We start from the raw sequence: 22254 nt of genomic DNA, 5'->3' as shown, positions 1-22254 counted from the left end.
GTAGGCCGTACGTCCGTGAATGACCATCCTGGGCCAAGGTGACATGGTGGATGGGAGTTATTGCCACAGTCCTGATAGGGACAAAATTTCTTAGAATCCATGTCACTGTGTGCAAGCTCTCTTATCTCTCTCTCTCTCATCATCGTCTATACCACTTTATCCTTTATACAGGGTCACGGGGGCCTGGAGCCTATCCCAGGTGGCATAAGGTGGGGTACACCCTGGACGGGATGGCAATCTATCGGAACGCCAAATCCGCATGTCTTTCGAGGGTGAAAGGAAACCGGAGTACCCCACCAAGCATGAGGAGAGCATGCAAACTCCATGCACACATTACAAACCAGGATGGGAATCGAACCCGGAACCTGGAGGTGCAAGGCGACAGCGCTAACAGTGTGAGCTATGCATGTTTTGATTGATGCATGTGCTTACCTGCTCCACACGGCACAGCTTATCCACAGTGCCCTGGTAGTGCTTCATGCAGTCTTCTGCCAGCTGCAGGTGAGTAGAGTACTGCAGAAACACGGACGTTTTAAGTGTTAATCCGAATCAAATTTAACGTTTCAACAGCAGTATGCTTCCAATCGGCCTTGATGTCCTCTCTCACCTTGCTGAGCTCTTTCTGGTACTGCGGCATCTTCTTCAGCATCTGAGACAAATCCCTCAGCGTGGTCTGAAATACAGAATAAACCCTTAACTACCCCCACACACACACACACATACACACACACACACACTACACCCTGCTTTTTTAGTATAAAAGCAAAAGCCTAATTAAGCTCTTGCAAATAACAACCTTGGTTTAACGTCAGTGCATGACTGTGTGTGTGTGTGTGTGTGTGTGTGTGTGTGTGGGCATTTGGTGTGCACTGTCAGTATTATTACACTGCCGTGTCCTTGGAGAGTGTTGAAATGAGTCAGCTCAGCTCAACGAAAACACCGCTACAGAACATTCATGTGCACAGAGTTCAGTAAACTCCTGGTTTGCTCTACCTTATCTCCGGTGTTCATGCGTTTGCTGGCTGAGAAATCCTTCAGAGATTTTGTCACCTCCCTGGAAAGGAACACATCTGAACTGAAAACCTTCCACTTGAATGTCAGAGGAAGAAGAAACAATGCAGAGCGAAGAAAATGGCGAATGCAAGGGGATGATGACAGCTACTTACTGAGACACCTCGGCAATGTGTTTGTGCCGCAGAGACACCCACAGGTCATCGTCCTCGTGCAGGAGCACCTCTTTCTCCCGGGAGTCTCCCATTCCACTGGTTTCATACCTGCAATACAGCGCCCACACTGAACCTTCAGCATCTCTCTAGTTTGGATGACTTATATCAGTTTATTTTGAAAAACCACTGCAGATCCCTCTGATGATTTAATTTCATGCCAACATGTGACACATCCATAAAGAGCCAATCGCATTGCGTCTTTCTGTCCAATCATCACTGAAGAGAAACTATAAGCTGGGCAAAATTGTGGTTAAAGGCATAGCAGTAGCTCAATTAATCAATTGGACCACTGATCGAAAGGTTCTAGGTTTAAACCCCACCATCACCAGCACACTTCTGCAATAATGCACTGTGGTCAACTACTGAGGTCAAACAGAATTTTGTAAGGAGGGAGGCTGATGGATGATGCAATGTAAAATTAGGTTCTGGTATTCTTTTTATATAAGATTTTCTCCCTAATTTAGTTGTAACCAATTCCCCGTCTTCCCCAGGGAGCACGAGCTATTTCTTCTCCAGGCTCCTGGCGACGGATGGCTATAGCATCGCCCGGGAATCGAATTCATGATCCTCGGGTGAGAGGGAGAACGTTTCCATATGCCACTCAGGAGAACATATTTTTGATCCTTTGTTACATATTTACGACAGAAACACATCCGCAGGCTGATTTATTCATTTTTAACCAAACGGGGAAAAGTGGATATATAGTGTTTTGCAAAAAAAACTCACAAAATTTATACTAATATACTAAAATAAATACTACATCATACTATACATCATAAAATAAATAATACAGCATACTACAGTACAGTAAGACACCCTTTCCAACTGTGTGTTTATGAAACCAGCTGCAACACAGGTACTGAGAGGTGTCCTTAAACCGTTCCCCCACTGCTTCTGGAAAGATTTTTACTACCATATTCTTAACTTTCATCTAACTACCAAAGAGTTTGAACCGAAGCCTTACTTGTAGACATCGTTCTCAATAGGCAGCAGATCATAGCCCATGGCCTGGAAGGTGAGCTCATGAAGGACCGGAGACACAGGATCAAAAGCCCGATCCAGAATAATGAGCTGTGAGCGAGCCTTGTCAGGACCCTGTGTACAGAAAAAGATTTAGTTACAAGAGCTACAGAGCTCAACATACAGTATACAGTACAGTACAACAAGTGGAGACACTCACCTCTCCCATTGTGGGGTCATCTGCCTTGTAGGCATCCAGTTTGTCCTGCACCAGCTGAGCAAGAGTGGCATTGTCTTTGTACTCACTGCATTGATGGACATAGAGACAGGAATTTAAAGAGTGAAGGAACTCCACGTCCTGATCAGCAGACTGTTGAGCCCTCATCGGTTAGTGTGTAATACGAGGACTTTCATTAAGGTAGAGCCGTTAAAATCTATTTTACTTTAGTGATATTGAGAAAAAAAAGTTTTACTTAAAGGCACCTAACATTTCTTCTTTTTTTTGGACAAATGATCCTTTTAGTAAATAGATACATGTTAATGCTCTTACACATACTCATCAGACCACATTTATCCAAAGTCCAATATTTATTCTCCCTAACATATTAACGCATTTTGCACATGCTCTTATTTCATTATTGATTTTTTTTTCTTTTTCAGACCTCACTTCTTCCACAAAATTGACAATTCAGCACTATCCCTCCAGGTGTTGATGATATGTTAAGGTCACCGAATAAGATTAATGCAGCTCAATAATTGGGTAAAATAGATGAAGAAGTGATTGTTTTGTCTGCAATTATAGCTTCACATATAGTGCAAATCTTTAAATACTACCGCCTTTAGCATAAATCCTTCTACGCATACAAAGTGCATGGTTGTACAGTATCGTCTTGGAAAGGTTAATGTACTACCCACTCAAAGCAGCAGTAAGGGCGGAGGTATTAGTGTCTCACCCACGGTATCGGACAGCGGGGTACTCCTTGAGCGTGGCACACAGAGTGGCCAGCTGCTCAGCTAGTCTTTCCATCACCGGGTTCTTCATCTGAGTCTTATGGGGGCTATAGAAACTCTGGAAGGCATCAGGGTTATCCAGAGAGTACACCTGGATATACAGACATAAATATTCATCAGTACTTGCTTTACATGGAAACCATCGAATGAACCGCCATGACTGTGATCCCTATCTCTCTCCCTCTCTCTGTCTGTGCAGTGATAACAGTGAGAAGACCGTTCTGCAGTGTCACACTGGGACTCCAGCCTTTCCTTCCTGCCTTTGTGTTTTCTAAACCTCTCATATATTTTTTTTTATCTCCCTCTCTCTGGAACAGTGTGCTGTGTTTTTCCACCATCCCCCCCCCCCCCCCCCCGCCCCCCCCCAAACTGTGTTTTCTCACATGACCGTCCTTCTGTTCAGCAGATCTCCTTGATGCCCCTCTTTCCCGCTCTTAACCTTCTCGTACTGGTGATCAAGCAGTCCAGTAGCCAGTGGTATATGTCTGTAGAGGCTGGCTTGTCAGGGGTTGCGGTGAATAATCATGCCAGAAGCAAAGCAGAGCTTCTCAGACTTCATTGAATTAATCATCGCCGACTGAATCAGAAGCAAAGCATTGTGGGTCAGACCAAGCCCATATAAGTCTGAAACTCTGAGTCACTGTTTGTACTGGTCGTCTATATTCCTCTATATTACTGCCATATTTCTAGTTCTGAAAGGAGTTCCTGGGAGGTCAGCATTTCGCAGGTAAAGCAGGTGATCATGGCACCGGCATATTTCTATCTTGATGGTATTCAAGCACTAGTGAACCGCTATTATGAGCGCATAGGGGATTATTAGGGAAACTGTTTACTTTTATAACTGTGTTTGAGCTTTAACTGTTATTGTGCGTATATCAAAAGTCCTGGTTTGACTTAAACGCCTCTTGTAATACTACTGTTTCTGTTATTACCTCTAATCTACTTCTGTTGCCTCTATTACTAATACAGCTACTAATGTTTTTTTTTTTACTATTAGTAGTAATATTAATACTAGTGCTTCTACTACTTCTATGACTACTTCTATTTTATTCCTACTAGTAGTACTATTACTTGTATTACTACTTCTACTTCTATAACTACTTCTTCTTCTTTTTTGTATCTGCTCCCATTAGGGGGCGCCATAGTGGACCATTCGTCTCCATCTAACTCTAGATGTCTTAAACATCTTCCTTTCCCACTCCAACCTCCTGCATGTCCTCCCTCACCACATCCATATCCCCCCCCCCCCTCCCCCCTTGGGCCTTCCTCTTCTCCTCCTCCTTCCTGGCAGCTCCATCTCTAACATTCTCCACCTGTTTTATGCCTCGTCCCTCCTCAGCACACGTCCACAGTACTAGTATTGTTTCATTATTCCTCATCCTCCTACAACTACTGCTACTACTAATACTATTACTACTAGTGTAATTATTACTAATTATGCAAAAGTAGGTGGCAGGCCAACCCCACGTGTCTTTACCTATTGGGTCTCAATTGGAAACGGAGGACAACGTCATTAGTCGTACCGTTTTACTTCCTTTTACTTACCTGCGACTCATATGGCAGGAAGGCAATGTTGATCTCATTCAAGGACTTGACACACTTCGAGGCACGACTCTTCACCAGCTCATTGAATAACGGATCCGGGCAAGCTGCAGGCCAATCACAGAATGTTCATGTCAGTGCAACATCCGCTCTAGTGTTATAATATATCTGTCCAAATCATTAATACATTGCAGTTTGAATTGTTTAACTGTATCATCTCCATTAACCAAGTATTAAGTATTAAATTATTCTTGTTGTTCTGCTTTTTCTTTATACTGCTCAATCCTAAGCTCTGATACTCACAATCAGTAAAGAACACATGAGCTGCTCTGTATTTTGACGAATGCGGATCCTTGAAATCACCGATGAGCGTCTGCACGGACTGAAAAAACGTCAAGAGAACAAGCGGTCAGGGTGCATGTGGAAAATGTGCATTAGCATGCGCTGTTCATGCGTGCGCCTGCATGTTGCCATAGCAGCCACAGTAGCCCCTGGTAATGCAGAGCAGGAGGCTGTTTGCGTAGGCTGAGTCAATACTGTGTTTAGTGATGCAGCATGTGACATATGGTCAGTGCGAGTCGTGTGAACAGACTTCGTCCCTACTGAGCCACTATAGATAGGCATGGAATGAATAAATAAATAAATAAATAAACACATAACAGCCTGAGCTGAAGTGTTTTTGAGTCTGCCTGGTATTGTGTAGCTGTGGGTTTGAGTCTAAGTGTGTGTACTGAGTGTATGTCAGTGCCACCATCTGCATACGGCCCTGCCTCGCTGATGGAAGTGCGTTTATAAGCTCATACCTTCTCAGTGGGGGTGATGAGGTAAATGGCCTCCAAGGTGGGCAGAGGCTCTCTCCGCTTGTTTATGTCCTCCACAACTGAAGATAAAAAGAATTCCAGAGCAATAGATTGAGAGAAATGCTGCATGATGTAATGCATTGCTGTCATTTTTCTAATTTTACTAATTTGCAGAAAATAACCATATTGCAACATATGGACAACTTATTGAACATATTTGACTCGATTTATTTCTTATGAAAGAAATCAATGCAGGCTTTGTAATGCTTTAAAAGCTACACTGTCATCTAAGATCAGTGTGTATTTAGATATAATGTTTTTAGTATTGTATAAGAAGGATGTACTTGTGATGCCCTCTGTCATAATATCGGTCATCTTGCAGCAGGAGGAAAGCATCCTCATGCTCAGCTGGTCCACCACCAGAGCCTAAAGAACAAGACATTCGGGTTATTAGTGAAACCTGATCAGAAAATAATCAATATGTTCGCATTAGCAGGTCACTAGTTTATCTCTATGGGGGTGTTTTTCCAAAGGTTTTTTGTCGAATTTTGTTGTTTTTGAACATAATGAGTTCACTGTACTCAAATGGCCTCCAGAGTCACCAGATCTCAGTCCAACAGAGCACCGTTGTGATGTGATGGAATAGGAGATTCTCATCATTAGTCTTCAGCCGAGAAACCCGCAGCAACTGCGTTATGTTATCATGTCGACCAAAATCTCTACAGAAGGTCTCCATCACCTTGGTGAATCTACGCCAAGAAGAATTAAGGCGCCTAATTAGTACAGGCATTAAATTTCGCAATACTGCTTGACGAGTTTAATTGCATAGTGAACCTTTTCATGCTCATAGACAAATTAATGTAAAAATTTAGTTGCAAAGCAACGGTGATCGGGCCCAAGCACCTGTGACATCGCACTAGGAAGCGCACTAGTAGGACAGTGGACACAGTGGACACATTTATTTAAAGGGGGAAAGTGTCATAATGTGGCCTTACAGTAGCTCCTCCTGTGAATGTGTCAATGTGAGGCAGAATCGTACTAATTCCTAATTTAAATGCCACTGTCATGTTGCTGCTTGACATCGTCACTGAAATCAGGACTTTATGTCCATATGTCCATATGCGATATCGCGTCTATCGCACTAATTTAGCTAATTTAGCAAACACTTGACAAGAACTAAACTGTATAATTTATAGTGAACCTTTTGCCAATTATTGAGAAACCTAACGTCAAATAAATACATTAAGAGTAAAATAACTAATAAAAACACGGACGTATGAAGCATGCAGAAAACTTCAGACAGTAAAATAACTTACAGCTCAATTTCGGACTTACCTTCCATTCTCCCTTCTTCTTCACCTTCTTGATCACATCATTCATAATCTCTGTAAAAATAAATAAATAAATAAATAAATAAAAAAAACACCACGTGTCATTATTTTGCTATTACAGGAAAATATTTAAAATGAAAATTAATCACAAACTGCACAATGATTTTGGAAATATTTTATTTATTACCTTCATGACACGTCTGTATTATAATTTTATCAATCTGGTAAACAAATCTGGAAAAACTTCCTTTGAAACATTTGCTGCATTAAGATGCCAACCTATTTACAGTTTAGTGTCACCCAGCTGATTAGTTTCATCTCTAATGCAGAGAATAAATGCTGGCGTTTGCAAGATAAAAGACGGTCATGATCATATCCTAAGACACACCCACAGTACAATACAACTCAGGTTATATTACATAAATGGGGTTGTCATGTCTTTTCTATACGCGAGTGCAGACCCCCCCTTTAAACGTATACTATACATGTACACACACCTGCCTGGCTGCTTTATATTCCAAAACTGTTAATATTATCCTGTTTATCCAGTTACACATCAGCCTGGTCTCATTTTGTTACTACTTCCGTCTACTGCAGAGCTTTATAATATAACTTTCCATTCATACACATTGACCTTGAAGCACACAACATGGCATGACCATGGCATTCAAATCGAACCAGGACTATGGAAGCATAAAACTGATTAAAATTCACGTCAAGCATGGTATGGTAATTAGCCTCCTAGAGACAATAAAACATTTGAATGGTGCAAACGTTTTAAAGATGGCTGGACGTCTCTGAATGATGATGATGGAACTCACTACAGTCGTTCCCGTGATCATTCAGCAAGTGGAATGTCTGGTCCTTGCAGAAGAGACGCATCTGTCTGACCTTACTCCAATCCATTTTTTACCTTGATGGTATCCAATCACTAGTGAAACTCTGCTTAGTGTATCAGGAGAAATAAAGGGTGTTTTGAACTCAAAAAGTCAAAAGTCCTGGTTTGACTCGAACGCCCCTCGTACTTTGTGACTGTCATTTGTAGGGTTTATTTCTCTCTTTTTTTTTAAACGTGTCTGTTGAGGAGTATTTCTTCTGCATACTGAGCAAGATGCCGTGTTTTCAAGTGGTGCACCAAACCCACAGAGGACGGAGCATGCCCTGGAGAAAACCTAAACAGACGGGGGAGAATATATATGAAAGTCTCCGAAGGCTGTACCTGGAACTGAACACGATCAAAACAGGGAGGCTGTAGCCGCGAAGAAGCAACATTCTACATCATCACCACACTAAGGCCCTAAATTCTCAAACGTTTAGTTGTATGTACTGTATATGGGAACAGTAAATCGAAACGAACGTTCAGTGCATCCCTGAGTTAAACCTTTTGAGCATCATTTGTTGTCAATTATTCCTTATTAATTTCCGGTACAGGCTTGTAATCTTCTTACATGCTGCTTAACTTAATCTGAAAACAAACTATATTTACTGCGTGCAAAAAAAAATATTCCATGGCGTTTAAACCCAGCATTAAGAACTGAGAGCCACAGCAGTCGTTGTGTTGCTAAAAACGGCAACTCATTCACACACATTGCTTCAGGCAACAACACGCTGCATGTACGTGTCAGCCAACGGAGAGGAAAGGCTCCGATCTGAAAGCTCAAGGACATTAAAAGGGGAAGGAGTGCAGCATATCTTCATTATCAGCCTGAGATGGTGTCACTGAAATAATGATAAAAAACAGAGAATCAATGATAACGTAATCTGGATTTTTTATTTTTGCTTTAGCTGATTCGGCTGCTCATCTTTGTCTGATCTGTCTCTATCTTCGTGATTTGCTCTTTAATATAATCCTATGAGTCAGGGATTGAACCGAGTCACGCGTGGATGCTGAAACCACAATTAGCCCGATTCTTACTCCGTCCATCCGGCTGCGGCGCTACCAGGAATAATCTCAGGCTGTGTTTGCCATCGGGGACTGGAGTTAAGCCTTACATCTGGCTGCACATGTATTATAGCTGTTGACGTATCAGCCAGGTTTAGAGGCTAAAGAAACACTCGGCATTTATTTCATTTGTTTATGTGAAAGGAGGCTATTTTCCTGCCAATGAAAGAATGAGCCAGTGATCAATCTACACATCCTATTATTACAAGCGTCACGCCCCTGTCGAAGTGAAAGGCTGCCTCGCTGTATAAACATGCCAGGAAAGGATTAGGTATTGTGTGTTAGAAAGACGTCTTCTCGGATTACCGTGTCAGCTGTGTACTACACCAAAGAGAGAAAAAAAAAAAGGAAGCATCATGCTGTGCTGTTCGTCGCATCCATTCGTCATCCTGTCTGTATTTCAGCGTCTGCGCTTCAGGCCCAGACATCAGCTTCGGGTTACATCACGTCGCAACGTTTAACCATTAAAGACAGGACGGTAGTAAACGAGACCATTCCAAATGGTTAGGGTTTGTTTCATAGCGCTGCTTCGTGTTATCACTTTACAAAATTTAAAAGCACACCAGAGGTGACAGCTTCAAGGAAAAAACTCCCCAAGAGGAAATAGATTAATAAGGATGGGTTCCTGAAGTGGGTGAAACCGGTTATTATGAATATAAATCGTTTCTCTTTCATAACTGTGCCACGCAGTTCTGATTCTCCTAGGAATAATAAGGAACGTTCAAACTATTAGTTCAATATAGCATTAGGGTTATTTTTTTTTCGGTATGATATAATATAATATTAATGTCGTATAATAAATAAGATCTAAGCAATGTATTTAACATGGGCGTCTGATATAAATGGGAGAGCAGGGCTAAGTCTCTTTGTCTTTTAAAAGAAATTCATATAAAATAAAAATTCTCCTTTTTAATTTCTGCGTAAAAATTATGCAGATAAACTAAATGTTCTTTTATCACAAGTTCTGGAAAATGCATGTTTAAATACATGATTTATCTCTAACTAATAATAAAAAAGATCGAATTCTCGTAACAAATCATAATGAACGAAACGTGACAATTTTTTCGATTTTATGATTTTTATATTAATAATCATCATCATTATCTATAAATCACTTGTTTATAATAAAACTGAGAAACTTAATAATCGACAGTTTTTAACTAAACCGATCTAAAAACATGACAGTTTTGCATAAGTCCCGCCTTAATGCTCTAAGTTTCTAACCAATCATAGACAAGAAATCATTTTTTAGCCAATCATAGCAAAGAAGGTTTTTTTGTTTTTTTTTAGGAAAAGCATGCTAACAGTTTTGCAATTATTTTTTAAAACTCCATCCATGGATCGGATCTGCTACAAGGTTTTTTCTTTTCAAGGTTAGTCTGCTGAAATCCTGTAATCATTTGTAACAACACATGGCCCTGACCTACTGTAGGGTGTTTCTTTCTACTTACTTTTCTTATTATGACATTCTCTAAACCCATCCATTCTATCACTAAGGTAGAGGACCTACATGTCATGGTCCTAACACACCTCCTCTACTAATCCAATAGTTTCATCAAATTGTGATCTGTCACAACCAATCAGGTTAGGTTGTGGGATCAGGAAGATAACATTGATCAACCTATTTTTGCCAAAGATTTGATTTATTTCACTCACTGCACTCTCCTGGCCATAGCGCAAAACTAACCTGTGCAACTTAACGAATGTGACGAGTCAAAATAAAACCAAACAGAAGCACTGATTTTTGTGCAAGTATGATCATATAGCATGGCCCAAATGTTTGGATCCATAGTGTGTGTATGTGTGTGTGTATGTGTGTGTGTCCTGTGATGGATTGGCACCCTGACCAGGGTATACCCTGCCTCGTGCCCTAAGTCTCCAGGGGTAGGCCCCAGGCCCTCCGCGACCGTGCATACAGGATAAAGCCGTACGGGCGATGAGGCTGATTCCACTTTTACTTTTGTGTTATAATAATATTTAAGTGGAAAAACAACATATTAAATAAGCTTTAAATTTCAAAATTGCAAAGCTGGTAATTCGGTATTAAACCTTTTTTATCAAAGTGCCTATAATCAAATGATTTTGTGCAACAATTTTTTTAAGTGTCTCAGCTCAGGTCTGGACGGAAGCTAACATCTGAATCACTCTGCAGATGAGGACTCATGAGTCAGAGCCAATTAACATAATGTGCTTTTTATATCATTTGGCATTCATATCATTTAGAAAATTATGCATGAAGAAAATTTATTTAAAAAAAAAGTTTTAGGAACATTTCTGCAGGTTTTATTTTGTTATTTAATATCCAGTCCATGACTCATTCTACTGACTCATTTTGTTTTTACATTCTGTACTTTTTTCAATACCTAACAATACAAGCAAATTATTCATAACACTGAATAACATTTGTACTGCTGTGAAAAAACACGGCTCAAGCTCCTGAGTGGTGGACGTCCTGTGCTTCAGTTCAGTTCTCAGCTTTAGAACTGATAAGAAAATACTTCAAATTTGGCAACGTGTCTAAATTCAATTCTAAAGTGCTGTAAACATGACTGAGCAACAACAACAACAACAAAAACATCACATAGGCAAAGAAACACCGCAGATACACATGATGGTTTTCAATTGTTTCTGTGATTAAAAAAAAAATTCGGTTGGGTGGCACGTTGGAAACATCATCATAGTCTCCAGCCCTCCATGACTAGTAGTAGTAGCCTTAATGTGGGAGCGCCCTAATGACAGGTCGGAATTGGATACGACTGAATTAGGGAGAAATTTGTGAAAAATAAAATTAAAAATATAGTTGCAAGCAACGGACCCAAACAGTCTGCGCCAACACCCCCCAAGGGTGCACCAGAAAGACAGTTAGTACAGTGGGCCCATGCATTTAAAGGGGACATACCAATACCATGACATAATGTCAATTTTAGAAAAGGGAGGATTTTATGTTAAAACCTCCAAAAAGCCCCAGAAAAAAAAAAGCATTACACTATGATGTCACTCAATATGATGTCACTCAATATGATGTCACTCAATATGATGTCACACATGACCCACTTTTCAGCATAAGTTTAAGGCTTCGTCATGGCAGCACTATTTAAGATCGTATAAATCCGCTAGAAGAAGTATATCAAAATGCATTGGGTGCATTTTGCAACCCAAAATGATATGCAATGTGAAAGTTGTTCAACTTATTGAGCACTGAATGTGTTTCGGGTTTCGTGTCAGAACTATATAACATCAGTACTTTCATAGCAATAATGATGATGTAATAGCTATGATGTCATTGTGCTGATGTCATAGTGCTTGGACCATAAAAAATCACATAGACCTACAGTATATACTATATATATATATATATATATATACACTTTTTTTTTTTTTTTTTTTTGTCATTGACGTGTGCTATTTGTGCCACTTGGGTGTTAAGGGTTAAATGCCCTTTGAACTCTTCTCTTTACATACGCAAAGGAAATAACTGGGAGGTTATTCTGGAGTCAAACACTTGAGAGAGAGTGAGAGAGAGAGAGAGAGAGAGAGAGAATGGGAATCAGCAGGGGTCAGAACACTCAGGATGGACTGAATGAACAGCTGTAGAATCTGTTCTTCCTCTTCCAAACAGCAGTACAATGCAACGCTTCACAGTCTAAACAGACGTGGGTGTGCTGAGGAGAGACCTGCGCAAACACAAAGCTCCGAGTGGACAGGAAGTAGCTCGTGCCTGGGATTGAGCGGCTCTCAGAGTGAAGCACTGTGTCATTATGTAACTCTGTCTCCACGCTTTAATCAATATGTGCACTTATTCCACCGACTATATCTAGTAACCAGAGTTTACCTAGCATGAAGAGAAAAGTGCAGATGTTATCACAACGCCCAGCTGCCTCACTCCTCTCACCGCCTCCCACTCCTCCTTTTCTCTCTTTTACAAACACACATGCACACAACAATTCTCCCAGCAACCCCTGTGTATGCTCACAGAGATATAGCGCTCCCTCTATCTAACCTGTCACCTGTGTCTTTTATGTGGTATAAACCTGCACGTTCTACAGAAATACAGCATGACTCGGATTAGTGCTCCTGCACGAGGAAGCGGCCGTGCCGGATCCGCATCGGGTGCCGATTTGCTTCTGGGTAAAGTAGGTGCACTTGGGAGTGCATGGCACTGATCTCTGGCCTTCATATTCCACTTTCACAGACAGGATGGGAGACTTAACCCCCTGCTCACTCACTCACTCACTCACTCGCGCTCCCTGAGGGCTCTCGACTCTAATTTCACGACCCACTTTCACTCTGTCTCAGAGGATTTCATGTCTGTCTTCTTAAAAAGACAGCAAGCTATATTATTGCTCTATAAAGAGAATGTACTCACTTCGTGGTGATTTTACTGGTGTAAATATTAAGTGGAATACTGGAGTGGAATATGAAGTAAATATCAGTAAATCTGATTATCAAAGATAATCGAAAGGCAAGGCAAGTTTATTTGTATAGCACATTTCAGACACAGTGGGAATTCAAAGTGCTTTACATAGAATAAAATAAAATAAACATGAAATAAAATAAAAGATAATAGCAATAAGATATTTTAACAAAAACTTTTACATTTCATTTAAAATAAAAATAAATGCAGTTTGCAACAAAACTTTAAACTAATTAAAATGTATTTTAAAAAATAATAATAATAATAAATAAAAGACTAATTAAAACTAATAAAAACATGATTTAAAATAAAAATAAAACAGTTAAAAAAAAAATTTAAACATAAAATAGTACAGTCAGTTCGGATGTAGCACAGTGCTCATTGAATAAATGCACAGCTGAATGTAAGAAATAATAATTTCTATAGAAATCTAAATTCTATAATAATAGAAAGAAACCTGCTGACACTTGACTAATCATGAAATAAGAAAAGCCAAACTGTACGTTAGTGGGGAAAAAAAAAAATCAAGTGTGCACGTCAGAAAGGGAAGGACAAAGACTGAACCATGACTTGTTTCTTTAAGGTTACAGGATAAGGATCGGTGCATCAGCTACTAAATATGCAAATTAATATTTATATCATATATAATTATATTTTTGCATATAAAAACAATCAAAATAATTAGAAAAAACATGTAAATGAAGTTCCTTTTCTTTTTGCTACCATCCTTGATTCCATTACTGGGACCCATGGTGTCATGTCTTAACTAAATCTTGCACAAAATAAAAAAAAAAACACACACACACACACAAAAAAAAACTTATATTCGCCGGACTTGGCTTTCCACTGACGCCAAAGTTTCCCAGATATACGCGCAACTTAGCCGGCATCTGGTTCGGCTCGGTTCGTTGCTCATTTTCCCAAAAAGCTTTGTACGCCAAAGCTAATTTCTTGCAGAAATTTTCTTCTGAAAATTCATATGCACCGACGTGACTGTATAAACCACATAGAAAACACGTACATACATTTTTTTGCTTATTTGTTCTTGATGTTTATTTGATTCCCATTTGCTTTGACTGACAAATCTTTATCTAAGAGAGCAGGAAAGCTTTCCTGTTTCCCGTATTGCTGTACCAAGGGACCAAGACCACAGCTAAACTACAGCCTAGATGTTTGTGTCTCCCCTCAAAAACAAAGGCTTGATAAATCTGCACCATAGTCTTTGGTCTTTGGTAGTAAATCCTCAAGTACACACAAGAAAAGAGAATGAAATCATTAATAAACACAGCGATCCCGCGGATTGATTGAAGGAGCGACTTATAATAGCATCCAGGCTGATAGCAAATACAACCCGCTACAAATTCACTCCTACTGTGGTATTTATTACTTTCCACTGATAAACTAGTCCATGCTACACTAATGCACTTATCCCAGTGGTTCACTAGTGCTTGGAGACCATCAAGGTAAAAAGCTTTCTCAGTACATCTAAGACTTTTTGTCAATCGGTTTCACACCATCACAATCCCGGTTTGACCTGAACACCCCTTGTCAATTCATATCATTAGTAAGTGATATAATATTATCATCAGATGGTCGATGGGGGACTAACAGCAAGTCTAGGAATTCCACCCTAAACAATTACTTTCACCATTTCAGTCCTATTTAAAGAGGCATATTTCAAAATCAGTTTATTTTCTGGGTTCTAATAAACGTTTTCAGTTTAATACTCAACCATTAGATTCAGTTTCAGTTCCAACAGCTGCCTGTATATTAATAGATCCCATATCACGGCATAGCAGGAGGACAGTAGATCATCTACACCACCCGCTGTGTTGTATATGAATGTCTTGGTAATTGTTTTACAATGTGAGCCACTTTGTGCTCTGCTGTAAGATACTGTCCTGTAATGCCTGTTGTGTAACGCTGCCCTTGGAAAGCAGGGAAGAGGGATGCGAGATGCTTAAATTAGCCCTATCGAGTCAAGGACAGAAGACAAACACTCAGTGAGCTAGGCTTCTGCAGCATGCTGAGTCATTACGCACATCATTTTACCCGAGAAGAAGCAGTTACAGTATGTGAGAAGACCATAAGGCTGACCAACCACGAGGTTTGTGGGGGGGAATGGGGTATGGGGACAGGTTCTAGACATGGAGATATGTCAAAATGAATTTCATTTGGGGGGATTTTATAGAATCTGGTCTTCTGCTGTTGTAGCCCAGCGACATTAATCTTTGATGTGTGCTAAGGTGCTTTTCTGCTCACTGTGACTGTAAAAAGCAATATACAGTGGCCTTATTGTCAGCTTGAAGCCGTCTAGCCATGCTCTTCTGACCTCTCTCTCTCTCTCTCTCACTCTCTAAAAGGTCTCTCCACCTGCAGAGCTGCTCTTGATTTGTTCAAAACACTAGAGACTGTTGTGTGTGAAAATCCCAGCGGTTTACTGTAATGCTCAAACCAGCCTATCTGCCACAAACCCCTATAATCACATTTTCATAATAATTCTGATCGAAAAAAAAAAAAAGCTCATAAGAGCTTACTGCTCTTGCCTTGTATCTGCACAGTTTAATCCACCAACGCTGCTGCCTCATCATCGGTGTTAGGTTTAGTGCCTGCCATGTGGTTGGCTTGGGTTCAATTCCCACCCAATCCCAAACCCCTGCCTTTGGATGCAGTGCTGGTGCCGGACCCATGCCCGGAAAAAATGAGAGGGTTGCGTTAGAAAGGGCATCCGGCGTAAAACCTGTGTGTGCAATTGGATGGTCCGCTGTGGCTCAGTCTGCAGTTTCTGAACAAGCTAACTATAGAGACGTAACGAGTACAGTTTACACTTACTGATATCTCTTGTGGTTATAGGATTTAAATAATAAACTGTAATTCTGCTAATGGTGACTCGAAATTTTATATTTAGTCTCTGAACGTTGATAAAAGGCTCTGATAACTCTACAACAACAAATACAACTGACCTCGCTGAATAAGGCATGTATCTGTGCTGCTTTCATGATAGGCCAGTGACACTTGAGTGGTTACCATGATAGTAGTTATTGATGGTGAATATTGTGGGACTTATAGGTGGCTTATATGGTATGTTACTGTGTACATACTGTAACATATTAGATATATTAGTGTACAGTATACTACTGGTATGATGTAGTACATGCAGTACCATATTAAATACCTGCTGAACCTTGGTAGCCAATGTTCTACCTAAGAAGGACCAGGGTACTGTGTTAATGACAACGTATTGTAATATTAACCTTTGGAGGTGATCATAACAGAAGAAAAGCACTGCAGAGGTTGTTATATGAATACAAGTATTACCATTACAGCACGTAAACATGTGTAACATATCATACACACAATCCTGGATCTTAGAATGATGTACCATTGAACCAAAGTATGTATCACAGGTACTATTGGACAACAATGGTACAATTTCTAGTGGATTGAAATCAACCAAGCCTCTCACTGTGGACAAACTCTTCTTATCAGTTATCAGCTCATCTGATTTATTCCCTCCATGAATTGTCTGCTAAAGCCGAATTCATTGAAAGGCAATTTGCTTGTGCGGAATGAATTCTGGGTAACGTATTCCTTAGAGAGACAACAGGGAAATTTGTTATCGCTCTAGTGCAGTGCTGAAGCTAACACCTACAGTCAGTGCCATTCAGTACAACTCCAACCCAGCAGTACTTACTTTGAGACCGGAGCTCAAATATCGAAATATTGTGATAACTTATCGTGTATCAAAAGCTCCATCTTTCATAATAAGAACCCTGAAGGATCCTCTCAGTAGTACTTGGCCATTTGGGACAAAGCTAAAAGGTTGATTCATGAGGCTGATGCAGTACAAGAACAGCTGTTGCAATTTAATAATGAACAGATGGAGCAAACAACAAAAATATCTCCGTATCATCCGCCGTCAAATGTATTTCAGTGATTTGCAGAGGTACATAAATACAGACTGTCTCTTTCAGATATACACCAATCAGCCTCAATATAAGGCACCCAAGGCTCATCTATGCCTATGGGGACCGTTTAGTTTGATCCTGCAGAAAATAATAAATGCTGGTGACAACAGACTGGTATCAGAACACCCCGTGCATTATAGCCTGATACTTATGGGGATTAGCAGGTGAAGAGCTCGAGGATGTAGATCCGACCCTCCAAATTCACCAGATCTCAATCCAACTCGGCACCCATAGGAGACCCCAACCTGCAACACAGCACTCATAGGATCCTGTTTGACATCTGGTGTCAGATACCAAAGCACACCCCAGTGGAGTCCTGTCCCAAAGGGCCAAAGCTGCCGCAGAGGCACAAGGGGAACGAACACACATAATATTAAGCGTGAGGTTCTGGGTTTTGATATTATGGCTGATGAATGTTCTGTGAACCAGGTTTGCTAAGATGCAGCGAAAAACCTAATATGACCCCCATACACAAAGTATTCTTACTAAAAAATAAGGCAGTTCTGAGATATTTCTTTATTCAGTTGCTTGATGGACGAGAAGGTTCCACAATCAGACAACAAACCAAGCAAACAAACTCAATCACTTACACATACTTGAGTGCTGTAACTAAGCCCACCAGCTGCTGCACTACACACATCGTGATCCATCTAATGGATTCATGAACACCAGATTGAATGAAGTCCAGATTAGAGCCATCGATACAACATGCATTTAAATTGTGCATGCATACCTTTAAACATATCGAGAGTTGCAAGAGAGGCAAGATCAGAACACTACATTTTGTAACCAAAGCACCATTCAGCAATTCGCTGACTTTTTTGTGCTACATGATCACTTACGTACTCTGTATTAATGCACTTAACTAGCAAATGAGCTTGCAATACATTATTAACTACTGTACATTACATAAGCTAGCTACAAAGGTCTAACTAACAAAGACGTAGTCTGAAATTCCTTCCGCATTCCTCAAGTCCATCCATAGTTAAAGTATGCTTTGGATTTCTTATATTAGTTTTCTATTCTCCTAATTGTGTATTAGCTCTGTCAGACCTACAGTACTGTTAACAGAAAAATAGCACAGGGCCTCAATGGACGGGAGACGACATTCATGACAACAACAAAAAATCTATTATTTATAGCTGCTTATATAACTAACTTTTATTTAGTGTATCGTGCAATTTATTTAATCCTACAGAAAACTGGATCTCATACAAAAGCCTGAAAAAAATCGACATTACATAATCATAATCATGATCACTTTAAACACTATCATCTAAACTTTTTCAAAAAAAAATAAAGAAAATGGCCCCCCCACCTCACGTTCTTCTGTACTGAAGTTGGTTGAGAGATAAATACGGAGAGCAGCCAATAGTTTAACAACAGCACTTTGTATATTTTTTTTTTTAACTGTGGAGGAGTTCTTCACCCACGTCTGTCGACTTGAATGAGAACAATATTCTAGATGATGAGTTGCCAAGCTGTGATGTCCATGTTTTAACCAAGGTCTACAGAGAGCTGCAGGAGCATCACCTCCAACTACGTGATACGTTAAAAGGTAGGCTTAAAGGATAGCTAAAGGGTTATGGTCGGATAAATATTCTCCTACTTGATAAAATATTACTTACACTTACAAGCACTGATGATTTATGTAGACCGAATCACACTCTCGTTTAGTCTGATGTGGTAAGACATCTGGGCAATGAACGGCCCGAGTCGTAAAACAGTCCTCTGAAAAGACGTACACCCTTATAAAAATGAATACATATGGCATTTGTTAGCCGGAGGAGGGTTATAATAATAATTATAATAATAATATAACATAATAATATTATATTTTATAGTACTGGAAGATGCGTAACCAAAGAAAATGATAAGGACAAAACATCTTTTTTCTTTATGTGGCCCAGGACTGGTTTCAGGGAAGAGACAAATACTTTCTGGGGATCTCCAGGGACCGCCCGATACGATAGTATCACGATACCTAAGTGCCTATTCGATTTCTTGCAATAATTTTTTTTTCAAGAATTTATTATAATTTTAAACAAACTGAAAAAAATACTTTGTTAATAGCTTAGAGTGCACCGATTATAAGCAAAACAACATTTTGCAAACATATGAATTATACGATTCTTTATTTCTAGTATTACTTGAGCAAATACAATACTGGTACACGGCAAAGCGGCACTTCAGGTCTGTGTGCGTGGAGTTTGCTTGTGCAACTCTTTAAACACCTGTGCTTGGTGGGTTTTCCCCGGGTGCTCCGGTTTTCTCCCACAATCCAAAGACATGTAGATTAGGCTAATATGCTTTCCCAAATTGACCATGGTGTGTGTTTGGGTGTTTGTGTGTCTTGTAATGGATTGGTGCCCTGTCCAGTGTGTACCCGCCTTCACGCCCTAAGTCTCCTGCGATAGGCTCCAGGTCATCATGTACAGGTACGTGAAACGGTGTGAAATGAAGACTAGTACAGAATGAATTGTTAAAACTGCATTATTTTTCATAAAAATGATTACCCATGGGGATACAGTGGGGCAGTGGTTAACACTGCAGCCTCACACCTCAAGAATTGGGGTTTTATATCTTGCCCCTGGTTTATGTGCATGAAGTTTACATATTGTTCATGTGCTTTGTAATTTTTTTCCAAAATTTTCACATTCCGAAAAACATGCATTGTAGGCTTGAGCGCAGTTTCTAGTGTGTGAGTGGGTGTGTACATTGCGATCCCCCGCCCCCTCCAGAGGATAAGCAATATTGCAAAATCATTATTAACATATTCTTATTCTTATTATTATGATTATAATTATATTCTAATTTTAGACCAATTCCAAGGTCTGTGGCCAATGAGCCCCGTGTATCATCCCTCCATTACAGCACCCCTGGCGCACATTAACACACAGTGAGACACCAAAAAAAAAGGAAAAAAAAGAGCTTTTACAGCAGGACTGTGCTGGTTTTGTTCTTAAATGCAAACCCCCACCCACTGATTTGCTCGTGCATGAGAATCAATTCTCCTTGTTCACTCAAATAAAAAAAAGAATCGTCACGTTTCTTCTGGGAATCGTCCATTTCTGAGGCAGGTTTGCAATAAATAATAAGATTTGACATCATACACTGTATTAATCCAATGTACAACAGTAACCAAGGCGTGGAAGTGCACACTGCGGAAAACAAATCGATTCATTTTGCATAAAAATGGACAGCTTAACACCGAGCAAACTTCTTTGGAATCGACTCGTTTTATATATATATGGATCATGAGTAAATAATCAGAATATGTACAGTCACAGTGGTTCGTTTCAGTCAATGTTTTAATAATAACAAAAAGGTTTTTGAAAATGATAGATGTAAGAAATATTCAGATAATACATATAGATGAGTGATGAAAACATGCCTATATGCTAAGCAGCATATGACCTGTCTAGGGCTTTCAATTCTGTATACTGTACTACAAGATAGAATATTTATTACAAATGTTGACTGCAATTTTAAGGCCTCGGGTCCATAAGGGAGGGGTTACAGGCATATAATGTCTCCTTTCTCCAAGGATGCTGGAGCCACATTACATTATTATTCTTAAATGTTATTATTATTATTATTATTATTATTATTATTGCGTGTGTTACTGTACATCATTCCTCGCACGTGAGCCATGGCATGACGCACGGGTGGACAGCATCAGAGAGATGCGCATTTTTTTGCGCGTCGCTCTTTCATCCCTCCACCACCTGCACCAACCATTCCGCCATTTATCCTCAGCATCCGAAAGAAGGGGGGAGGGATGGAGGGATGGAGGGGTGAAGGAAAAGGAGGAGGAGGAGGTGGAGGATGGGGGGGGGATTGGGAAACGATTATCATTTTTACACATTCCACGCCATGTGATGCGTTCAGTGCCATGTAACATATCACAGATCGGATGATCAAAGCCCTGTCTGTCTCACCATCACTATGGTTACAAACGCAGAGATGATCGTTAGTGGAAATCCTGGATGTTAATCAGCAAATCAGTGCTGGTGGATCTCGGATAATAAGATCTAATATAATAATTAAACAGCATTCTGCGGCAGAACACAAGCGAGCATCACGCAGCATCTCCCCCAAATACGGGCGTTTCTCTTTCCCTCTGTGTTTCAAGGTAGAGACGGGATTTTCATTAAAAAAAAATTTCTACGCATAAAAAACCCTCTACGCGTGTGTCCTGCATGTAGGAATACCATTAAATATTTTTTTTCTTTTAAATCCCTGATTCAGTCCACGCTATTTTACAGCATCCATTGAAGCGGCGAACAAATTGCGCATGAATGACCGCGCGGGACACGCACGTCCTACGCACAGGTTTAAAAAAAAAAAAAAAAAAAAAAAATATATCAAAGAATAGAACCGCATAGCCACTTACTTTCTCCGACCACCGCCTTTAATCCAATGGGTGCCATGATGCTCCTGCTGAACACTAACGCTATACGCCGCTATCTGCCTCTCCTCCCTTCTGCTCCTGCGTACTGTTGCGCGCCTGCGTGTGCGTACGTGTGTGCGTGTGCACGCGCTTGTGTGTGTGGATAGGGTCCTGAGAGAGAAAGAGAGAGAGAGAGAGAGAGACTCACTGCAGAGACTCGGCGGGAAACGTCACTGCGCAGCCTCACCCGCCCCTGTCCTCTTTATGGAAAGCCAAAGGGGAGAGAATGTGTGCAATTCACCACAACCTAACCGCGGGTTGTCAAATGATATACAACAGTTTGAATGATACTGAAACCCTAAAAAGACTTCGGAGAAAAAAAACAACAATAGTATTTATTTATTTATTTGTTTGTTTATTTTGTAAATTAAAATTAAAAGATGTCAATCTATTAGCAAGGATATGTTAGGTTAAGCGTGTGTTGTACTTCCTATCTTTTTTGCCAAGAATCCCGCCTTCTGGGTTATGATTGGGTCCCTGAATCCAGTGTCATTTTTGATTGGTTAGATCTTCACTGTTTGTAAACCTGCAAGCCAATCCTATGGTAGTTCTTTTAAACGCAGTATAGCGCAGGTTAGCGCAGGTTAGCGCAAGCCGAGTCATGATT

The 22254-nt window shown here is 40.2% G+C and overlaps 1 protein-coding gene across 2 annotated transcripts in view; it reads right to left on the bottom strand.

Moving 5' to 3' along the window:
* stxbp1a (syntaxin binding protein 1a) overlaps positions 1 to 21747 on the bottom strand; it is a 31968-nt gene extending 10221 nt beyond the window's left edge. For both annotated transcript variants that reach the window (XR_008355826.1, XM_053478598.1), the window contains exons 1-13: positions 21591 to 21747; positions 6875 to 6924; positions 5884 to 5965; positions 5543 to 5619; positions 5043 to 5121; positions 4743 to 4846; positions 3140 to 3288; positions 2407 to 2491; positions 2191 to 2321; positions 1167 to 1274; positions 994 to 1054; positions 608 to 673; positions 433 to 513 (exon numbers count right to left, since the gene is read on the bottom strand). Coding sequence is in view for 1 of the 2 variants with exons in the window: in XM_053478598.1 (XP_053334573.1) it covers positions 433 to 513; positions 608 to 673; positions 994 to 1054; positions 1167 to 1274; positions 2191 to 2321; positions 2407 to 2491; positions 3140 to 3288; positions 4743 to 4846; positions 5043 to 5121; positions 5543 to 5619; positions 5884 to 5965; positions 6875 to 6924; positions 21591 to 21627 (1110 nt within the window). In the remaining variant the exon portion in view is untranslated. The remainder of the gene's footprint in view (positions 1 to 432; positions 514 to 607; positions 674 to 993; positions 1055 to 1166; positions 1275 to 2190; positions 2322 to 2406; positions 2492 to 3139; positions 3289 to 4742; positions 4847 to 5042; positions 5122 to 5542; positions 5620 to 5883; positions 5966 to 6874; positions 6925 to 21590) is intronic.
* Between the last annotated feature and the right edge of the window lie 507 nt (positions 21748 to 22254).

This window comes from Clarias gariepinus, chromosome 19, assembly GCF_024256425.1.
Source record: "Clarias gariepinus isolate MV-2021 ecotype Netherlands chromosome 19, CGAR_prim_01v2, whole genome shotgun sequence".
Lineage (NCBI taxonomy): Eukaryota > Metazoa > Chordata > Actinopteri > Siluriformes > Clariidae > Clarias > Clarias gariepinus.
The sequence above is the reverse complement of the archived record's forward strand: the minus strand, read 5'-3'. Positions and strand labels throughout refer to the sequence as shown.